The sequence below is a fragment of the Pelodiscus sinensis genome, chromosome 32 (genome assembly GCF_049634645.1).
Source record: "Pelodiscus sinensis isolate JC-2024 chromosome 32, ASM4963464v1, whole genome shotgun sequence".
NCBI classification, from domain to species: Eukaryota; Metazoa; Chordata; order Testudines; family Trionychidae; genus Pelodiscus; species Pelodiscus sinensis.
The window spans coordinates 867,475-887,990 of record NC_134742.1 but is presented as its reverse complement, the minus strand read 5'-3'; the positions used below and the strand labels follow the sequence as shown (position 1 = coordinate 887,990).

General features: G+C 61.0%; 1 protein-coding gene across 1 annotated transcript in view; it reads right to left on the bottom strand.

Moving 5' to 3' along the window:
- LOC142823137 (E3 ubiquitin-protein ligase TRIM21-like) overlaps positions 1–20,516 on the bottom strand; it is a 151,421-nt gene that overhangs the window by 2,118 nt on the left and 128,787 nt on the right. The window contains exons 10-17 of the mRNA XM_075913561.1: positions 5,016–5,041; positions 4,770–4,873; positions 4,314–4,441; positions 3,318–3,343; positions 3,082–3,185; positions 2,568–2,704; positions 1,268–1,293; positions 1,007–1,119 (exon numbers count right to left, since the gene is read on the bottom strand). Of these exons, the coding sequence (XP_075769676.1) occupies positions 1,007–1,119; positions 1,268–1,293; positions 2,568–2,704; positions 3,082–3,185; positions 3,318–3,343; positions 4,314–4,441; positions 4,770–4,873; positions 5,016–5,041 (664 nt within the window). The remainder of the gene's footprint in view (positions 1–1,006; positions 1,120–1,267; positions 1,294–2,567; positions 2,705–3,081; positions 3,186–3,317; positions 3,344–4,313; positions 4,442–4,769; positions 4,874–5,015; positions 5,042–20,516) is intronic.

Below are 20,516 nucleotides of genomic sequence, written 5' to 3'. Positions count from 1 at the left end.
GACGCCGACCAGCCAGGTCCAGTGTCTGCTCTAGAATTCAAGTGAGTTCTCGCAGAGCTAGGCCCAGCGACACCCAGCGGAGAGCCCCACGTCCCGGCCTCCTGTGTGAGCGCAGGGGCAGTGCTGGGTCACTGTCAGTGAGGGAGACCAGGAGTCTCAGACACTGCTCAGTGCAGAAATTCACCCTCTCTGGCGGCTCTTTTGAACACGGAAATCTCTGGTCAATGTGTCAAATTCTCCCAGCCCCCCCCCCTCCTTAGACAAGCTGAATTGGACCCACCCGCTTCCTGCCCTCCCGGCCGGGGTGGGAGTGACACAAAACAAACCCGGATCTGGGCGTGGGGCCCTGCAGCCCTGGCACAGGACAGTGGGATGCAGGGAACCAGGCTGAGAGATTCCCGTCCCTCCCGCTCGGCTCCTAATGCCGTGTCCTCTAGGGTGACCAGCTGGCCGGATGCTGCAGGGACCGTGCTGGGATTCGGGGCTTTGTCTTGTACAGGCGCCTATTGCCCTCCCCCCACTCTGGTTGCTGTCTGGTCCCCCTGTCCCCACCCCCTGGATCTGAGCCCCTGGGGATCCCCAACACCCCCCCTTCCACCTGTGGGGCCAGGGGACGGACAGGCTGCCCGCCGGACAGACAGGGGCTCTCCCCGGCTGCCTCCCACACCCAGGGGCAGCCACTGAGTTTCGGGGCCGCGTAAAGGCCCCCCTGGAGCAGTGGGGAGCCCGAGCGCCTCGTCCTTGTGACTGGCGGGGGAGGGGCAGGTGGCCCCAAGAGCACAGAAGAAGCCTGAAGTCCCAGAGCTTCCCCCGGGGAAGAGACGGGGGGGGGGGGGGCACGGCCTTTACTCCGGAGCAAACACCAGTGAGTGGAGCGTCCCCCCCCCCTCCGACGATGGAAAACCAGCGCGGGCACCGGGGGGGCTGGGCTGGCTCCGTTCCCCAGCCCATAAGGAATGTGGGGACCCAGTGAACACCCCCCACGGGGCAGGGCCCCTTTCCTCACCTGCACACCCCTGTAACTCAGGGGGCCGGGCCACACGCCCCCCAGGAGAGACGCCGACCTGCCCGCTGCATCCAGGTCCCAGGGCTGCTCCCGCCGAGGTCAGACCCTGCAGGCTGGACAGGAGATTGTCTGTCACTCTCTCTGCCTTTCCCAGGCAGGGACACACGGTTCCCCGGGGAGGGGGGGGGGGAGCAGGGGCCTTGCAAACGGCAGCCCCAGGGATTCAGTGGGGACAGGGGGGTGGCAGGGAGACAAACCCACCTGTCACCGCGGGACGGTGCATCCGCCTAGGGGGGAAGCAGAGAGACGAGGGTTCAGATTTCGCTCAGCAGGAGGGTTCTGCCCCTGCCCTGGGGACGTGTCGCCCTCTGGCCCCCAGAGCCCCCCCCCCCCGGCTTTGTCTCTGGGCTGGGATTGGTCCCAGGCTGCTCCCGGCCTGTCCCAGCCCTCGGGTCAGACTCAGCCTCCGCGCCCGGCCGGGCAGCCCCTGCCCTTTGCCCGCAGCCTGGGCAGCCCTGGCTCACCGGGCAGAGGGGGGCCGGCAGCAGGGGGAGGGGTTGGGGGAGGGGTAGAGCCCAGCTGCCCCACTCTGGCCAGCCCCAGACAACGCCCTGTGGGGCAGGGCAGCCTGCCCAGCACCCCCCTGAGTCCTTCTGGGGGCCCCTCCCAGCACTAATCTCGAGAGGAATCCCCACAGTGCCCCACACGCGGGGGAGGGGGGGCTGCTGGGGCTACGGGCGGGGGGGGGGCTGAATGGGGCCTACCCAGCTCCCCCCCTCACACCCAGCTGTGCACCAGTGACCCCCCTGGCCTCTCCCGTTGTTGCTGCTCTCCCCGTACCCGTGTTGTCTGCAAACGTCCCCTGTGGGCGCTCGGACCGTTCACTGGGACAGGACCAGGCAGGGCGGGGGAGGGGGGGGCTGTACAGACCCGTCGATAACCCGACCGGATTGGGAAGAAATTCCCGCTGTGGGGGTGGGGGTCGGCCTGCGCACGGGGGGGGGGGGGGGAGCAAACGTCAGTTCCCGGCCCAGCAGGGCACAGTGCTGGTGTGCAGGGGAGGTGGTTCCATGCAAGCGGAGCTCCCGGACGCTCCAGGCCGATGGGTCCCCGGGCCCACGCGGCTCCCTCGCTCCCTGTCCCAGCTGGGACCCTGGTTTGGGGGCAGGGCCCGAGGGCCGGGCAGGCTGCAGGCTGGGCCCCTCTGGGCTCCCGCAGGCTGGGAACAGCGACCAGCAGCCGATGGGGCAGAGGGGCGACCGGCCCAGCTCCCGTGGGGCGTTGGAAAGGGGGGGCGGGGACTGAGGCGGTTCTGAGACGCCGAGACAGGGAGAGCCCGGCCCCGAGGGGTGGCCCTGCGCTAGGCTCACGGAGGGACTGTGACTCGGCCGGTGCCTCATCCCAGAGTCCCACGTAGAGACGCCGAGCGACGGGCTGGACGAGCCCCGGGACACGGCGGCGGGCGAATAGAAAGGAGTTTTCAATTTCTGTCAGCTCTTTCCAGGCCGGCCAGACCGGAGCTTCCCAGGACCCTGGGCCCAGCAAGGGCGGCACCAAGTACCTGGCCGAGCTCCCTGATCACGCCAATGGTGGGATGTCTCCAGTGAATTCCTCCGGGCACAGGCCTGGGGGCTGCAGCCTCTTCGCCGACACGAGTTTCAGTCGCTTCCTGCTCCTCCGGCGCCTCCCCCCCTGGCCCTGCGTGTGACACAAGGGTGGGGTCAGTCACACAGCTCGGCCCTGCCCGGCTCCTTGCTCCTGCCCCATGGCCCCCCCGCCCACTGGCCGAATGGGAACAGCCTCCGGACGAGATTCCAGCCCCTGCCTACAACCCCCCTTCTCATACCCCAGCAGCCAGCCGGTGTCCCTCTCTACGGCCAGGGTCCTGGGCAGGCCTGAGCCAGCAGCTGGGGGCAGGGAAACCCGCCCAGGGCTTTTCCCAGAGGGGGCACAAGGGGCGTCGGGCTGCCCCAGGGACCCAGACAAGGGCCCTGAACACACACGGGCCTATTGGACCCAGGCACTAATCAGAGCAGGGACCCCGACGTCTGTCTGGGCCGGGCCCTTCTCTTTACCTGCACGGCCCCGCAACGCCCCTCGCTCGGGAACCGCAGAGACACCGACCTGCCCGCTGCCGCCAGGCCCCATCCCAGGTTTCACAGGGGTCAGAGCCTGAAACCTGAACAAATTCGCTGTCACTCTCGCTGCCTTTCCCAGGCAGGGACACGCGGTTCCCAGGGGAGGGGGGGAGCAGGGGCCTTGCAAACGGCAGCCCCAGGGATTCAGGGGGGTGGCAGGGAGACAAACCCACCTGTCACCGCGGGACGGTGCATCCGCCTAGGGGGGAAGCAGAGAGACGAGGGTTCAGATTTCGCTCAGCAGGAGGGTTCTGCCCCTGCCCTGGGGACGTGTCGCCCTCTGGCCCCCAGAGCCCCCCCCCCCCGGCTTTGTCTCTGGGCTGGGATTGGTCCCAGGCTGCTCCCGGCCTGTCCCAGCCCTCGGGTCAGACTCAGCCTCCGCGCCCGGCCGTGCAGCCCCTGCCCTTTGCCCCAGCCTGGGCAGCCCCGGTTCACCGGGCAGAGGGGGGCCGGCAGCAGGGGGAGGGAGGGGGGAGGGGTAGATCCCAGCTGCCCCACTCTGGCCAGCCCCAGACAACGCACTGTGGGGGCAGGGCAGCCTGCCCAGCACCCCCCTGAGTCCTTCTGGGGGCCCCTCCCAGCACTAATCTCGAGAGGAATCCCCACAGTGCCCCACACGGGGGGGAGGGGGGCTGCTGGGGCCATGGGCTGGGGTGGGGGGGGGCTGAATGGGGCCTACCCAGCTCCCCCCCTCACACCCAGCTGTGTATCAGTGACCCCCCCCCCGGCCTCTCCCGTCGTTGCTGCTCTCCCCGTACCCGTGTTGTCTGCAAACGTCCCCTGCGAGCGCTCGGACCGTTCACTGGGACGGGACCAGGCAGGGCGGGGGAGGGGGGGGGCTGTACAGACCCGTCGATAACCCGACCGGATTGGGAAGAAATTCCCGCTGTGGGGGTGGGGGTCGGCCTGCGCACGGGGCAGCGTCACGCGCTTGTTTGCACGCGGGGGGAGGGAGGGAGCAAACTTCAACCTGCCGGCGCATGGTGTGTGTGTGTGTAGAGTCGCACGTAGAGACGCCGAGCTAAGTGCGATGCACATTCATGGACACGACGGCGGGCGAATAAAAGTGATTTTTGAATTTCTGGCTCCCTGAGTCTCCCTGCAGGCCAGACCGGAGCTTCCCTGGGCCCTGGGGCCTCCATCGCTCTTGGAAAGGCTGCTCCAACTACCTGGCTGAGTTCACTTATTGTACAATATTTCCGGTGACGACTTCTGGCCGCCCGCCTCAGGGGTGCAGCCTTTTCACCGACACGAGTTTCAGTCGCTTCCTGCTTCTCCGGCGTCTCCCCCCCTGGCCCTGCGTGTGACACAAGGGTGGGGTCAGTCACACAGCTCGGCCCTGCCCAGCTCCTTGCTCCTGCCCCGTGGCCCCCCCACCCACTGGCTGAATGGGAACAACCTCTCTGGCCCGCCCCGACAGGCTTCCAGCCCCTGCCTATAACCCCCCTTCTCACACCCCAGCAACCAGCTGGTTTCCCTGAGACGGCAGCGGAGGGCAGGGAAACCTGCACGAGGGGACCGGGTTGCCCCAGTGGCACAGACACCAGCCCCAGACCCACAGGGCCCCTGCGCCAGGCGCTGAGTTCAGGGCAGGGACATTCCCGCGGGGCCTTCGCTCCCGTTACCTCTGTAGCCCCGCGCCGCCCGTCCAACCGGAACAGCAGAGATGCCGACCTGCCCGCTCCCTGCAGGTCCCAGGGCTGCTCCTACCCAGGTCAGATCCTGCAGGCTGGACCGGAGATTGTCTGTCACTCTCGCTGCCTTTTCCACACAAGGACACACGGTTCCCAGGGGAGGGGGGAGCAGGGGCCTTGCAAACGGCAGCCCCAGGGATTCAGAGGGACAGGGGGGTGGCAGGGAGACAAACCCACCTGTCACCGCGGGACGGTGCATCCGCCTAGGGGGGAAGCAGAGAGACGAGGGTTCAGATTTCGCTCTGCTGTGCGGTTCTGCCTGAGAACCTGGAGATCTTTCACTGGAACCACAGAAATGCCTCCTTCGTTAGCCCCCCGCCTGCTCCTGTCCAGCCTGGCCTCCCTGTCTGTGTCCACAGTAGAGCAGAGGGTGCTCGGTGCCTCAGGAAATTAACTCCAAGCCGGCTCACAGTCACAGACCTGGCAGGGACCTCGAAAGTTCATCAAGTCCAGTCCCCTGCCCTCATGGTAGGGCCAAACCCCGTCTCTAGGGTCATCAATCAGGGATGGGCTAGACCAGCGTTTCTGACAGTTTCCTGAGGAATCACTTTGAGAAACACGTTAACTGCCCGCCCCTTGGCTGTGAAGGACGAAACGGAGCCAAGGGGAGTGGTGAGGCTCCGTGGCTGGAGCGCCGGTAAATAAACAAACCTGGGCGGCCAAGATGAACAAGTTTTCTCCCTCCTCTTTATGACGCCCTTTTAGATACCTGAGAACTGCTCTCATGTCCCCCCTCAGTCTTCTCTTTTCCAAACTAAACAAGCCCAATTCCTTCAGCCTGTCCTCCTAGCTCCTGTTCTCTAGACCTTGCATCATTCTTGTTGCTCTTCTCTGGACCCTCTCCAATTTCTTCACTTCTTTCTTGAAATGTGGTGCCCAGAACTGGACAGAACAGCCCAGTTGAGGCCTGAGCAGCGCAGAGCAGAGCGGAATTAGGACTTCTCATGTTTTGCTCACAACACAGCTGTTCATGCCGCCCAGAATCAGGTTTGCTTTTTTTGCAACAGCGTCACACTGTTGACTCGTATTTAGCTTGTGGTCTGCTCTGACCCCTAGATCCCTTTCTGCCGGACTCATTCTGACCTGCCAAGGCCTTTGGTTGCTGCTGCTGCTCCCACCACCTGCCCCTCGCAGCTTCCCCTCCCCTGGAAGCAGGTGTCCAAACTCTGACTCTGCAGGGCTGTTCCCTGGAGGTTGCACCTGGGCAAGGGCCGGCGTTTCTCCCCTGGAGCCCTCGGCCTCCTGACCAGCTGCTTGACCCTGCCTGAGACCAGGGGACGAGTGTCCTCAGGGGCTGACACGGGACCGGGCTGACCCACAGGACACCCGTGCACTCTGCATGTATCTCAGGAACAGCCCCCCCGCCTGGGCCAGCCACAGCCTGAGCCGCTAAACCCCAGGACTCTCGGGTCTGGCAACATCCGTGACCCTGCAGGACTGTGGATGTTGCTGGACCGGAGCCCTGGCTGGCCAGGTTCAGAAGCGCAGCCCCAGCAGGGCTGACTGCAGTGGGGAGCACAGCCCCCGCCGGGCCTGGAGGCACCAGGGCCAGTAGTGGGCAGTTCAGACCTGGCCAGAGCTGGCAGCAGAGCCTAGTGGCTGGGGCTGGCACCCAGGAGCAGGGCCAGCAGTGGGGAGGGGAGCCTTGACCGCCTCTGGAGCGGGGGGGGGGGGGGGGGGAGAGGGGAGACAATACCGGATGGTTGGGTTATTATCGACCTACCAAACGACGAAGGCGACAATGGCTCTTTGTCTGGGTAGACTCTCATGGTCCCATCCCCAGGGTTTGTGGGTCTGTACGCGCTAGCAGACTGTGTGAGGTTTGCTAATGAAGGGAGGCTGCCCCCCCTCCCGCTCCCTGTGCTCACCAACCCCCCCTCTCTGGGGGTAGGAAGCCCCGGCTCTCCCCACCCCGACCACCAGGACGAGGCCGTAACAGCCCTGACCCCAGGGCACTGGAGTTGGGGGAGGAAGCTGCGCGCAGAAGGCAAAGTGAGATGATGACGTCACTTTCATCCCACAGGAAAAGTTTTTTTATATATACACAGAGAGAGACAGAGAGAGAGACAGAAATGTTTGGTCTCTGGTTTCCGAGGTTTCACCTTTGCTCCTCTCCACCTTCTGGAAGGGGAGGAGGGATCCCCGGACAGCTCAGACTGTGCTGAGGAGTTTTGGGGCAGTTCATGTCAATACCTATTTCCAGTGTTGTCTTCCAGTTGTCATTGTCCAGTCCAAGTCGAGTCTCGCGTCCCTAAGGTCACTTTCAAGTCAAGTCCCAAGTCGAGTCTCGCGTCCCTAAGGTCACTTTCAAGTCAAGTCCCAAGTCGAGTCTCGCGTCCCTAAAATCACTTTCGGGTCAAGTCCCAAGTCGAGTCTCGCGTCCCTAAAGTCACTTTCGAGTCAAGTCCCAAGTCGAGTCTCGTGTCCCTAAGGTCACTTTCAAGTCAAGTCCCAAGTCGAGTCTCGCGTCCCTAAAGTCACTTTCGAGACAAGTCCCAAGTCGAGTCTCGCGTCCCTAAGGTCACTTTCAAGTCAAGTCCCAAGTCGAGTCTCGCGTCCCTAAAGTCACTTTCGAGTCAAGTCCCAAGTCGAGTCTCGTGTCCCTAAGGTCACTTTCAAGTCAAGTCCCAAGTCGAGTCTCGCGTCCCTAAAGTCACTTTCGAGACAAGTCCCAAGTCGAGTCTCGCGTCCCTAAGGTCACTTTCAAGTCAAGTCCCAAGTCGAGTCTCGCGTCCCTAAAGTCACTTTCGAGACAAGTCCCAAGTCGAGTCTCGCGTCCCTAAGGTCACTTTCAAGTCAAGTCCCAAGTCGAGTCTCGCGTCCCTAAAGTCACTTTCGAGTCAAGTCCCAAGTCGAGTCTCGCGTCCCTAAAGTCACTTTCAAGTCAAGTCCCAAGTCAAGTCTCAAGGCTTCATTTAAAAAATGTCAGGTCACTTTTGTACAAGCCATCGATAGCGGCATTTTCGGACAATTTTTCCACCAAGTCAATTTAACAAAATTAGCAAGTCTCGAGTCGAGTCTCACGTCACAAACCATGAATCGGAGTCGAGTCTTAAGTCGAGTCGGTGACTTAAGTCCGACTCGAGTTCAAGTCATGGGAGTTCAAGTCAACAACTCTGCCTATTTCGCTTTGGAAAATCGGTCCCTCTGTTTTTCAGTGTACGGTGCGTACATCAGGACAACAGGTCGGCGCTTAAGCAGTGACTGGTCGGGAGGGTCTGTGCACACACATGTGGGTCTCTAACTGCACCGGGAAACGTGGAGTCAGCCCCGTGGCTCAAAACACTGAAGGGCTTAAAAAAATGAATTCCTTCTCCAGTACAAACAGCCGAGGGAAAGATCTCACCTCTGGGAGCCAAGTCTCCAGTGACAGCCCTGCCACCGTCTGTCTTAACCGCTCAGGCTGACCATTGATTTTGCAGCCGCTATTAGTTTGGCCTCACAGGACACACACCAGGGAGAAATTCCACGGCCTCCCCCGATAGCCAGGGCAGTACAAGGTCAGTGCGACCAGCCAGTCGGTGGAAGGGCCGACTGGAACGCAGATTTCAGAGGGATAGTTGTGTGGGGCTCATGTCCCCGCCCCCACCCCTCTCTGAAAAAGTGGCCCATTAGAGTCAAAGTAAAGACATGTTTACTTCCCCCCTGCAGTTTAACGAACAAAACCAAATAACAGTGCTTACCCAGTACTCCTGGACAGCCTCCTCCATGGGAACCACCGAGTGACGGCGGTGAGCCTGGGACTCCCTGCACACCAGGCAAATGGGCGTCTGATCCGCCTTGCAGTAGAGCTTCAAAGGCTCTTGGTGTCCCTCACACATGGGCCCTCCTCTCGGCTCTCCCCCAGTTTGTGAACGTAACAAGGATTCCACCATGTTCCTCAGCTCCCAGTTGGGCCGTAGGTTTTCCTTTTGAAACTTCTTTCTGCACAGAGGACAGGCGACGTCTCCATCTCCCTGGCAGTGCCGGGCGATACATTCCCGGCAGAAGCTGTGTCCACACTCACCCACCACAGTGTCCCGAAATAACTCCAAACAGATGGGACAAGTCGCTCGTTCCTTAAGGTCCTTTACAGGCTCTGCAGCCGCCATGGTGCTTTCCAGAGGACAAACAAGTTCCCTGCCACCTTCACACACCTCCTAACGTGTCCGTCTGGCGGCAGGAAGGTGCCTCGCCCTCAGGTATCGTGTCAGGCCCAAGGGCCTTGCTGTGTTTGAATGGTTCCAGGAAGCCAGAGATTGAACAAACACCACCGGCCTCTAAGGAACATAAAAAAGCTTCTCTCTGCACCACTGAATGCACCTCCCCGCAGGCAATAAGGCTTCGCGCTCAGACAGGGCTGCCGAGTTCCTGCAGGAATGTTCTTCTGTGGAACCCCCCCCCCCCATGCGCATACGGACGGCCCGTCCGTGGGACCCTGCAGCCTGAGCCGGGCTGCACCCGCCCCAGAGAACTGAGCTGGGGGGAAGGTCTGTGAGGCTGGGCAGAGGCAAAACCCCCCAACACGCCGAGCCCAGTGTCCTCAATGCCCCCCCCCCAGAAGTGCAGAGAAACCCAGAGCGCGTTCGCCCCAGAAATCTCTGTGCAGCCGCCTGCACCCGGGTGGCCCGTGGGACTCGGTGCCTTGGCCGCGGCCGTGAGAACGCAGGAAACGCTCAGCCCAGCCCCGCGCCACGGCCCCAAAGTAACGTTCCTGTGAGGAGCCACAAACCACAGGCCCCCGGCCCTGGGAAACAGAGACAGGTGCAGCCTCCCCCCAGCACCAGCCCCCGCGCTGAGCTCTCACCCCAGGGCCTGTGCTCCCCCCCCACAGTGCACCCCCCTCTCCTCGGCCTCTCTCCCGTCTGGGATCTCCCAGCCCCCTGGTGTCTCTTCTACCCACCCTGGTCTCCTGCCCCCCACGGACCTTTTCTCTCTGCCGGGGGGCTTGGGGAGATGAGGGACGGCATTACGGGACAAAACTGTAAAGGTCAAAGCCCAAAATGAATTTAAATTAATGAGTGGCACAAAGGTGAAGCAAGAAAACATTCTCTGAATACATTAGAAACAAGAAAACGACCCAGGACAGGGCAGGCTCCTTGCTCGGTCGTCGAGTGTTAGCCAAACGGGCTCGTTGCCCCCTGGAGCTACTCAGTTACCCCAAGGAGGCACGGAAGACAAGAGGACAGATATCCAGTTCTTTATTTATCGGCCAGCTGAGCGGGTGCTCCCCTCGACTCCTGCCAGAGGGAGAGGCACACCGGGTTAAGCATACAGCGTAAAGTAAACAAACCGGTCTGCGCAGAACCACTAGCGTAGTCATTTTTCAAGTCTTGTCTCGCTGCACCTGCATCTGCCCGACTTCCCTTTATTGTGCTGTTTTGGGCAGTGACATGACCTGACCCTTTGACCTAACAATAGGAAGTTCAGTTTTCACCCCCACGGTTAGCAGAGATGAGACATCTAACTAGCGAACCCCAGTTTAAATCCTAGAGCCACCGAATCAGAGAATTGGAAGGGATCCCAAGAGGAGAACTAATCCCCTGTCCTCACGGCAGGACCAAGCACCAACTAGCCCATCCCTGACAGGCGTCTGTCCAACCTGCTCTGAAATATCTCCAGAGATGGGGATTCCACAACCTCCCTGGGCAATTTATTCCAGTGTTTCACCACCCTGACAGGCAGCAACTTTTTCCTAATGTCCAACCTAAACCTCCCTTGCTGCAGTTTAAGCTTCTTGTCCTGTCCTCAGAGGCCAGGGAGAACAATTTTTCTCCTACCTCCTCTGTAGATGCAGAGGTAGGATTTCTGGTTAAATAGGTTAAATATTACTTAGAGACGTTAAATGACTTCAAGTCACCAGGGACCCACTGAGGAGCTATCTGAGCCGTTAGGGATCATCTTCAGGCACTCACGGAAGCGGGGAGAGCTCCTTGCTCCACCAAGGGAAGGTTCCTGTGGCTGTTGTTAATTCCCCCCTCGGGAGCCGGTGGCCAGGCGGCTGGAAGAATTCTTCCCGTGGCCGAGGCCAGCTCTGCACTAAAAGCCCAGCCCAGCGACACGGCTCAGGGCTGTGACAGGCCCACACTGAGCGGGGGTGAGGCCGACCGACGTCCCAGTGCCCCAGACGTGGGCTTTGCAGGGCGCCCGATGGCCAAGAGTTTGAGGCATTTGCAGCCCAGCGAGCCCCCTTCCAGCACCTCCCCCACCCGCCCAGCAGAGCAGGGCCAGGGGGTGAGCAGGGAGGGGCTCAGGAAGGGGGGGCTCAGGCAGGGGGGGTCTCAGGAAGGGAGAGGCTCAGGCAGGGAGGGGTCTCAGGCCATTTCAGGCTCCTCGTGTAAAAGCCAACGTGTCAAACCCCCAGGGAAGCCGACGGGCTGGCAGGGCGGACGCACCCTGAGCACGGATGTGACAGAGCCCAGCGCCTCCCCGCCAGCCAGCCCAGGCCTGGAGCCCAATGGAAGCACTTAGTGACCAGTCCATTGGTGCTCAGGTCAGTCTTTTGCTAGGTCTACACTGCACTGGTAAATCGGGAAAACAACTCGCCATTTGCGGTCATTGTGGATCTTTTTCCGATTTACTTTCGAAAGAGGCTTTTTCCAAATTTGTCATCTACACGGCACCAAACTGGGAAAGGAAGTGCCCTTCCGAGCCGCCCTTATTCCTCGTAGAACGAGGTTCACAAGGATGGCGAACGAACGCCTCTGGTCTTTCAAAATTTGTTTTGAAAAAGCGGACATGTTCCGTGGACACAGTATCCCGGAAAAGCAATGCAGTCTAGACGTAGCCTGACTGGCCAGGCCAGGCTGACTGAGCGGGGCGTCGGGGTCCCTCTGAGGCTCCTCTGAGCCTTGGCTCGCAGGACTGAACCCAGAGTTTTACTGGCCACAGACTCTCTTCTCACACACGTGTGACGGCGCGTTGGGGGTCCCCCGTCTCCTGCACCCCGAAATGGCACAAACAGACTTCACCAGCCAGTGGAATTGAGGGTGGTTTATTGCTCCTCCAGCACAGCGCAGCACAGATGTAATCTGGTCACAGGAACTGGGCTAGGATGCCTCAGGCCCCCTTGAGATGGGGAGACTGGGCCCCTAAACTCCAGCCCCTTCCCCTAGGCTGTCTCCTCCATGCCCTCCGACAGCCAGCCACCAACTCACTCACTTCCAGCCCTGCCCCCCAGTCAGGGCAGCATCCACCTTCCTTTGTTCCTCTCCATGGGGGGTGTCTGGCCACTGGTTCAACAAGTTTGGCATTACCTCTGCCTAGTGAGGCTTTCCCTGCTGGGTCTTGCTCCAGACAGCAGGGGTCACCACATCCCAGCAAGTACCCCCACTACGTCACAGTTCTCCCCCCTCCGAGAGCGAACTGAGCAGGGTCACTCCGCTCGTGACCTGGGGAAGTTCGGGCCCCTCGCTACGGGACAGCGCGTCGGCGATGATGTTGGCGCTCCCCTTGACGTGGATCACTTCCATGTCGTAGTCCTGCAGGAGCAGGCTCCACCGCAGCAGCTTGGCGTTCGTCCCTTTCATCTGGTGCAGCCAGGTCAGGGGGCAGTGGTCGGTGAACACCGTGAAACGCCGGCCAAACAGGTACGGCTGCAGCTTTTGCAGGGCCCACACCATGGCCAGGCATTCCCTCTCTACAGTCGCGTAGCTCCGCTCCCGGGGCAGCAGCTTCCTGCTCAGGTACACGATGGGGTGACGTTCCCCTTTCTCGTCCGCCTGCATCAGCACCGCCCCCAGCCCGGTGTCCGAGGCGTCCGTAAACACGATAAAGGGCTTGTCGAAGTCTGGGTTTACCAGCACTGGGGCCTTGGCCAGGGCTCCCTTCAGTGCACAGAGAGCCCTCTGGCACTGCTCCGTCCAGACCACCCTGTCGGGCCTCCCCTTCCTGCACAGCTCTGTGATCGGGGCAGCGATGGAGCTGAAGTTGGGCACAAACCTCCGGTAGTACCCCGCCATCCCAATGAAAGCCTGGACATGCTTCTTGGTCTGGGGCACAGGCCAGTCCCGGATGGCCTCCACTTTGGCCGGCTCTGGCTTCAAGCAGCCACTCCCCACCTTATGGCCCAGGTAGGACACTTCGGCCATTCCAACCTTGCACTTCCCAGCCTTTACAGTCAGCCCAGCCTCCCTCAGCCGATCCAGTACCTGGCTGACCTGGGCCACGTGGTCCTCCCAGGACTGGCTGAAGACGCAGATGTCATCGATGTACGCTAGGGCACAGTTCTCCATTCCCTGCAGCAGCTGGTCCACCAGGCGCTGGAAGGTGGCCGGCGCCCCTTTGAGGCCAAAGGGCAGGACCAGGAACTCATAGAGCCCCAGTGGCGTGAGGCCGATTTCAGTCTGGTCTCCTGGTCTAGCGGCACCTGCCAGTAGCCCTTGGTGAGGTCCAGGGTGGTGAGGTAGCGAGCTCCCCCCAGCTTGTCTAGGAGCTCGTCGGGCCTTGGCATTGGGTAGGCGTCGGACACCGTGATGGCGTTGAGCTTCCGGTAGTCCACGCAGAACCGGATCGACCCGTCCTTCTTGGGAACCAGCACCACGGGAGAGGCCCAGGGGCTGGAGGATGGCTGGATCACCCCAAGGGCCAACATGTCCTGGACCTCTCTCTCCAGGTCCTGGGCTGTTTTCCCTGTGACCCTGAATGGGGAGCAGCGCACCGGGGGGTGAGTGCCCGTCTGCACCCGGTGGACAGCCAGGTTGGTGAGACCCGGCTTGTTGGAGAACAGCTGCTGGTGGGAGCGCAGCACCTCCCGGATCTCGGCCTGCTGGGCCGGGGTGAGCTGGTCCGAGAGGGAAATTGACTCCAGCTAAGAGTCCTCTCTGGTCCCAGGGAACAGGCCCACCAGGGGGTCCTCCCCCTGCTCCTCCCAGGGCTTACACACGGCCAGCACCAAGTTCTCCCTGTCCCAGTACGGCTTCATCATGTTAACATGATATACCCGCTGGCCGCGCGTCCGGCCCGTCAGCTCCACCACGTAGTTCACCTCGTTCAGCTGCTTAACCACCTTGAAGGGGCCATCCCAGGCGGCTTGCAGCTTGTTCTTCCGCACGGGGATCAGGACCATCACCTGGTCCCCGGTAGCGTAGGCGCGGGCCCGTGCATTGCGGTCGTACCAGACCTTCTGCTTCCTCTGGGCCCTGCTCAGGTTCTCTCTGGCCAGGCCCATGAGCTCGGCAAGTCTTTCCCGGAATGTCAGGACGTATTCCACGACCGGCTCACCCTCCGGGGAGACCTTCCCCTCCCACTCGTCTTTCAATAAGTCCAGGGGGCCCCTCACTCGCCTCCCATATAACAGCTCGAACGGCGAGAACCCCGTGGACTCCTGGGGCACTTCCCTGTACGCAAACAGCAGGTGTGGTAGGTACTTGTCCCAGTCCTGCGGGTGTTTGTGCATAAAGGTCCGTAGCATCTGCTTCAGAGTCCCATTGAACCTCTCCACCAACCCGTTGGTCTGGGGGTGATACGCCGAGGCCCAGGTGTGTTGCACCCCACTCTTCTCCCACAAGCACCGGAGCAGGGCCGACATGAAGTTGGATCCCTGGTCCGTGAGAACCTCCTGGGGAAACCCCACCCTGCTGAAAATGGTCAGCAGTGCGTCTGCCACCGTGTCTGCCTCGATGGAGGGCAGGGCCACGGCCTCGGGGTAGCGGGTGGCGAAGTCCACCACCACCAGGATGTATTTCTTCCCTGTCCGGGTCGCTCTGCTGAAGGGCCCCACAATATCCATCGCCACCTTCTGGAAAGGCTCCTCTATGATGGGCAGGGGTCTCAACGCAGCTTTCTTCCTGTCTTGGGCCTTCCCCACTCGCTGGCAGGAGTCTCAGGACCGGCAGTACCGCTGGACAGCTGCAAACATCCCCGGCCAATAGAAGTTTTGGAGCAGCCTCAGCCGCGTGCGCCAGATCCCCTGGTGTCCCGAGAACGGGATGTCATGGGCCAGGTGTAGCAGCTTGCGGCAATACCTTTGGGGAACCACCAGCTGCCGCTGGAGCCCCCACTTGCCTACCGTCCCGGGGGAAAGCCATTCCCGGTACAGAAATCCCCTCTCCCACCGGAACTTCTCCTGGCAATCTCCTCCTAGGGGTTGAGCTGCACCCAGGTCAGCCCGGTCCCTCAGGGCCTGCAAGGAGGGATCCACTCGCACCTCCGCCTGGAATTCAGCGGCTGGGGCTGGGACAGGGCCGTGGTTCCCCCCACTGCCTAGGTCCAACTCTAGGTCTGCTGGGACGGGGCCCTGGGCCCCCTGTTGGGGAACCTCCTCGAGTTCCGGGCCGCAAGCCCCTCGCTTGCTCTGGCTACGGGTGGTGACCAGCGTCCTGTGGGGTCCGTCTGGCCACTCCTCTAGGTCACTCCCCATTAGCACGTCGGTGGGCAAGTGCGGGTGCACCCCCACTTCCTTGAGGCCCTCCTTGGCCTCCCATTTCAGATGCACCCTGGCTACGGGTACCTTAAAGGGGGTGCCGCCTATGCCCCTCAGTGTCAGCTGAGTGTCGGGTAGCATACGGTCTAGGGCCACTATGTCGGGCCAGGCCAGCGTCACCTCCGCCCCCGTGTCCCAGAAACCCGTCACCTTCCTGCCACCCACCTCCAGGGGTACGAGGCAGTCCCTCCGTAGGGGCCGCCCCGCCCCCACCCGGTGCACGGATAAATCTGTCTCCCGAGGGTCAGACCTCCCAGGGGAGGTGCACTGAGCATCCTTCCCCTCTCCCCGAGTGGAGGTTTGCCGGCCAGCCCCTGCCTTTGGGGCAGCCTGCCCTTCCTCCCGCCCCAGCCAGTTAACCCTGGAACGTCCCAGGTCATGGGACCTGTTCTTGCGCCTGGTGCATTGAGCCCTCTTGTGGCCTCGTTGCCCACAGCGATGGCAAGTTAGGTTCTGTGGGCCCATTCGGGTCGGCTCTGCCCGGGCCCTGGCTGGTTTTCTGGGGTATCGATGACTGGTCCTGGTCCCTGGGGCTCGCCTCGGAGGTGTCTCTCTCCGTTGCTCCGCCGAGAACCGGTCTCTGCGCGGTTCCCTTTCTCTCCGGGACTCCCGTTCACCCCCGGACCGGCTCTCCGTGAACTCATCCGCCAGTCTCCCGGCCTCCTGGGGGTTCTCTGGTATCCGGTCCTTGAGCCACAGCCTCAGTTTGGGTGGGCACGCTTCATAGAACTGCTCCATCATGACCAGCTTGAGCAGCTCCTCTGCGGTCTGGGCTCCGACTCCAGACACCCACTTGCGGCAGTATTGCGCCAGGCGGGAGGCCAGGTCCACATAGGTTTCCCGTGGCTCTTTCTGTACCCCCCGGAACTTCTTCCTGTACATCTCGGGGGTCAGCCCGAACTTGTGCAGCAGGGCCTCCTTGACTCGGTTGTAATCCCCTGGCTGTAGGTCCTCCAGCTGACTGAGCACTCCGGCCGCCTCCTGGTTCAGTGCGGGGACGAGCTCCTGTAGCCAGTCAGCTGGGGGGACCTGTTGCAGCCCACAGGCCCTCTCAAAGGAGCTGAGGAACCCGTCTATGTCGCCCACGTCCTTCAATTGGGCCACCGTGAGCCTCTCCAAGCGCCTGGCATCCCCGGGACCCTGGGGCCCATCCACTCTTGGCGCAGCCGGGGCCCCGCAGGTTCTCCGCTCTGCCATGGCCAGCTCATGCTGCCGCTGCCTCTCTCGATCTTGGCGTTCCTTCTCTCGATCCTGGCGGTCCCTCTCTCGATCTTGGCGTTCCTTCTCTCGATCCTGGCGGTCCCTCTCTCGATCTTGGCGCTCCTTCTCTCGGTCCTGGCGGTCCCTCTCTCGATCTTGGCGCTCCTTCTCTCGGTCCTCTACTTCCAATTCCTTGATCCGCAGCTGGATCTCCAGCCGCCGCAGCTCCGCTGGGCTGGCCCCTGCCCTAGATGGGCTACGGCTTGCAGGCCTCCCAGGAGACGCTGTCTCATCTCTCCGTTGGGTTCCAGCGCTCCTCCCCCTCTCTGAGCCTGACACACTCTCAGGGGGGGTCTGGCTGCTTCCCCTGGGGACAAGATCCTGGCCCTGTGGCTGGTCATTATCTTCCAGCTGGGTAATCAGCTGGGCCTTGGTTGCTTTCCGCACAGGCAAGCCCCTCTCTCTGCACAGCCCCACCAGCTCTGCCTTCAAGAGTCGGGCGTAGGCCATCTGCCTGCTGGGCCCCTCGGTGCAGACTCACCAGTCTAGTGCTGCAGCGCCCCACGATTCCCCGGAACCGCTTCGCTCTGTCTCCAGCACGCCTGGCTCCAGGGCTCTTGCTTCTACGGCGCCTTGTCGCTTGCCGCTGGGAGCTTCATCCACGGGGTGCAGTGCATCCCACTTCTGACACCAGTGTGAAGGCGCGTTGGGGGTTCCCCGTCTCCTGCACCCCGAAATGGCACAAACAGACTGCACCAGCCAGTGGAATTGAGGGTGGTTTATTGCTCCTCCAGCACAGCGCAGCACAGATGTAATCTGGTTACAGGAACTGGGGCTAAGAGGCCTCAGTGCCCCCCCTTTTAGATAGGGGAGTCCCAGCCCCCTCCCCAGCTCCTTATACCCTGCCTTCCAGCGAGGAACTCACTCAGCCTCCTCCAGCCCTGCCCCCCAAGCCAGGGCAGCATCCACCTCCCTTTGTTCCTCTCCATGGGGGGTGTCTGGCCACTGGTTCAACCAGTTTGGCCTTACCTCTGCCTAGTGAGGCTTTCCCTGCTGGGTCTTGCTCCAGACAGCAGGGGTCACCACATCCCAGCAAGTACCCCCACTACGTCACACTCTGTACCCCAGGGGAGCGAGATTTCCCCCTCAAAGGGCAATGGCAAAGCCTCTTCTGGCCAGCCCCCTTGCCCACTAATGTAGAGCCAGGCCAGACCCCTAGTCACTGTTACACCCCCAACACAAACCTCGCCTCTACCAGCTCTGGCACAAAAACCCCTCCCCCAAAAATATCCTAATCCCCGGATCCTGGGGAATCCGCTGCCACCAGCCCAGTGACTCCAAGAAAATATAAAACAAAAACAAACCCTTTTCCATGGAAGAGCTCACTGGGGAAATCTCCCCCGTTCCCCCCTTCCCCCCAACCTCCGTTGCTTGGAACTGGGGAAAAAGAGACTTTGGGCTCTGCCCTTGTGCGACAGGGTCACCGAACCCCACACTGCAGGGGGGGGTCACAGCCCCTGGGGCGAGCGCCCACAGCCGCCCTGGCTCTGCAGGACATGCTCCGGGCTGCAGGAGCGGGGCCCCCCCATGCTAGGACCTGGGGGGTGCATGGCGCATTGGAACGACCAGCACGGGATGCCGGGGAGCAGACACAGCAACGCCCCCAGTCCTGGGCCATAAGAGACCTGGGCTGGGGAAGCAGTGGGGGGGAGGAGGTTCCTGAGTGGGAGCAGCCTCCCAAACATTCGGGGGGCGAGAGGAGCCCGCTGGATGCCCAGGCTGCGTGGCTGGTGCTGCTGAGGGACAGGGCAGATGCAACACATCTGGCCAGGACACGAGCGGCTTCCCCACCCCGGCTACTGGCGAGGGAGAATCCCACGGCCCTGCCCTCTGCTAGCCAGGTGGGTGGATACCTGGGAGATCCAGTGCGGGGGATGTTTGCCACTTCGACAAACGTTTGCTGACGTGGACCCCAAAGCGGGAACGTTCTTCACACCCAACATGCTCCCTCGAGGTGGGAACCTTCTGGCAGGGCCAGCTCCAGATTGGTAGCCTCATCGAGGTAGGAAGTGGCCAGGAAGGGGTTGGTGCATTTCGGCGCTCTACTCCCACCAACCCCGGCAGCGGGTCTGTTCCCGTGCCCTAGGGCCCTGGGTCAGGAACCGGTGGAGCGGGAGGGCCCGGGTCCCCCACCACCCCCGCAGTGCTGCATCTCCTACTTAAAGGACTGGTTATTAACGGACTTTGGCTGAAGAGACCTTGGAATATTAAGTAAAAGACTGAATTGAACATTGAGGGCGTGAGCCTGGTGACCACGTGACCCGAAAGGTTTAGAGGTCTTGGACCTCGGGGGAGTGGCCACCATACACCGTTGAAAAGAGTTCTGGGATTTGTTTAAGTGACTTTGTGAGTGGGGGGAAGATCTGTCTTGGATATGTGGATTCCTCACACTGAGTCCCTAAAGTCACTACAGTTGCAAGCCTAGTAAATCGGCCGGGTGGAAAGAGCCACCAGTTGATAGAGAGTCTCAGGGAAAGTCCCCAGGCTGAAGGGTTAGTTTCAAAGGAAAAAAACAACCCTGGGACAAGCTCAGACATTATTTCCACATCCCCAAAAACAGAAAGCAATAGATCCTGCTGGACGAGCTAACGTTTTCCCTACATCCACCTTGTAAGACGTCCCTTCTTGGAGAGAGACGTGTCTCCCATCTCCCCCAGCACTGGGAAGAAACTGCTCTGCATCTCAGAAGAAGAAGAAAAAAACCTTTTCTCCTAGTGTGAAATTCCTACCTGCATAGTTATTGGCCGACCACCCGATACCTGGCTGGGTACAGGAGACATTAATTAACCCCTTAGTCACCGGGTGCCGGTCAGCCCTCCTGATTATGACGGGGGGTTACGCAGAAGGAATCAGCAGCATTTGGCCTTAGCCTGGCTATAAGGGCACAAGTTAAGGCCGTGCCCAGGCTGCAGGCTGGAGGGCCAGGCGGGGCGGTGATGACGTGCCCAGTGACTGAGAACGGAGGCAGCTGGGGAGCTTTGCCGGGGGCAGGGGGAGCTGCCTGTGCGCTGGGGAGGGGCGGGGGGGGGGACTTCAGCCAGAGAAACGTCTCAGTGGTCACAGCTGCCTGCGGCGCCTGCCTAGGATCCGGGAGGCGACGGGAGAAAAGTTCCCGCGGGCGGGGGAGGAGGCAGGTCGGGCCCCTGGCTGCCGACTGAGACTGGAGCGACCAGGCGCTGAGCAGAGCCCGGCACGAGCGACTCGGCGCAGGGGGATCTGGAAAGGTCACTGAACCCTGGGCCAGAGCAACGCGCTGGGTGCCGGCTGGGCAACCCGGCCCGGCCCTTGTGGCACAGGAGGAGCCGTGTGACCCACACACCCATTGGTTTTATGTGACTGATCCTGTGAGTCGTGTGACACCGTCCTGCACCAGGTGAGCGGCTGCTTCCAGCGCTGCAGAGGATGCAGCAATAGACGACGGGAGCCAGTAGAGATTAGTGTCAAAATAGAGACATTTTATATTGGTACAAAAACACACACAGGAAATTTTAAACAAATATTTTGAAAAAACACCCCCCAAAATATCCCCCCGCCCCAACCCTTCATCAAAAGAGCAGAACTTATAAAGAGTAAAAAACATTTAAGCTAAATTCAGACCAACTATGGCATTGTGTATGTGACATTGTGTATGTGTGACATTGTGTATGTGTGTGTGACATTGTGTATGTGTATGTGACATTGTGTATGTGTGACATTGTGTATGTGTGTATGTGACATTGTGTATGTGTGTGTGACATTGTGTATGTGTATGTGACATTGTGTATGTGTGACATTGTGTATGTGTGTGTGACATTGTGTATGCGACATTGTGAAGGTTTGAATGTTGCCTGTGGTGACGTGGTCGGGTCCTGCAGTTACCCCTGATGCCACAGTCAGTGTCAGGCCATGGGGGGCAGCTGCCAGAGGACTGTTAAGATCTATACAAGTAACACAATGTCTACAGTAATACTGCACCAACATAGGTACAACGAGCATGGCTCTATACCAGGCATGCAGGTGTTGTTACACTGACACAG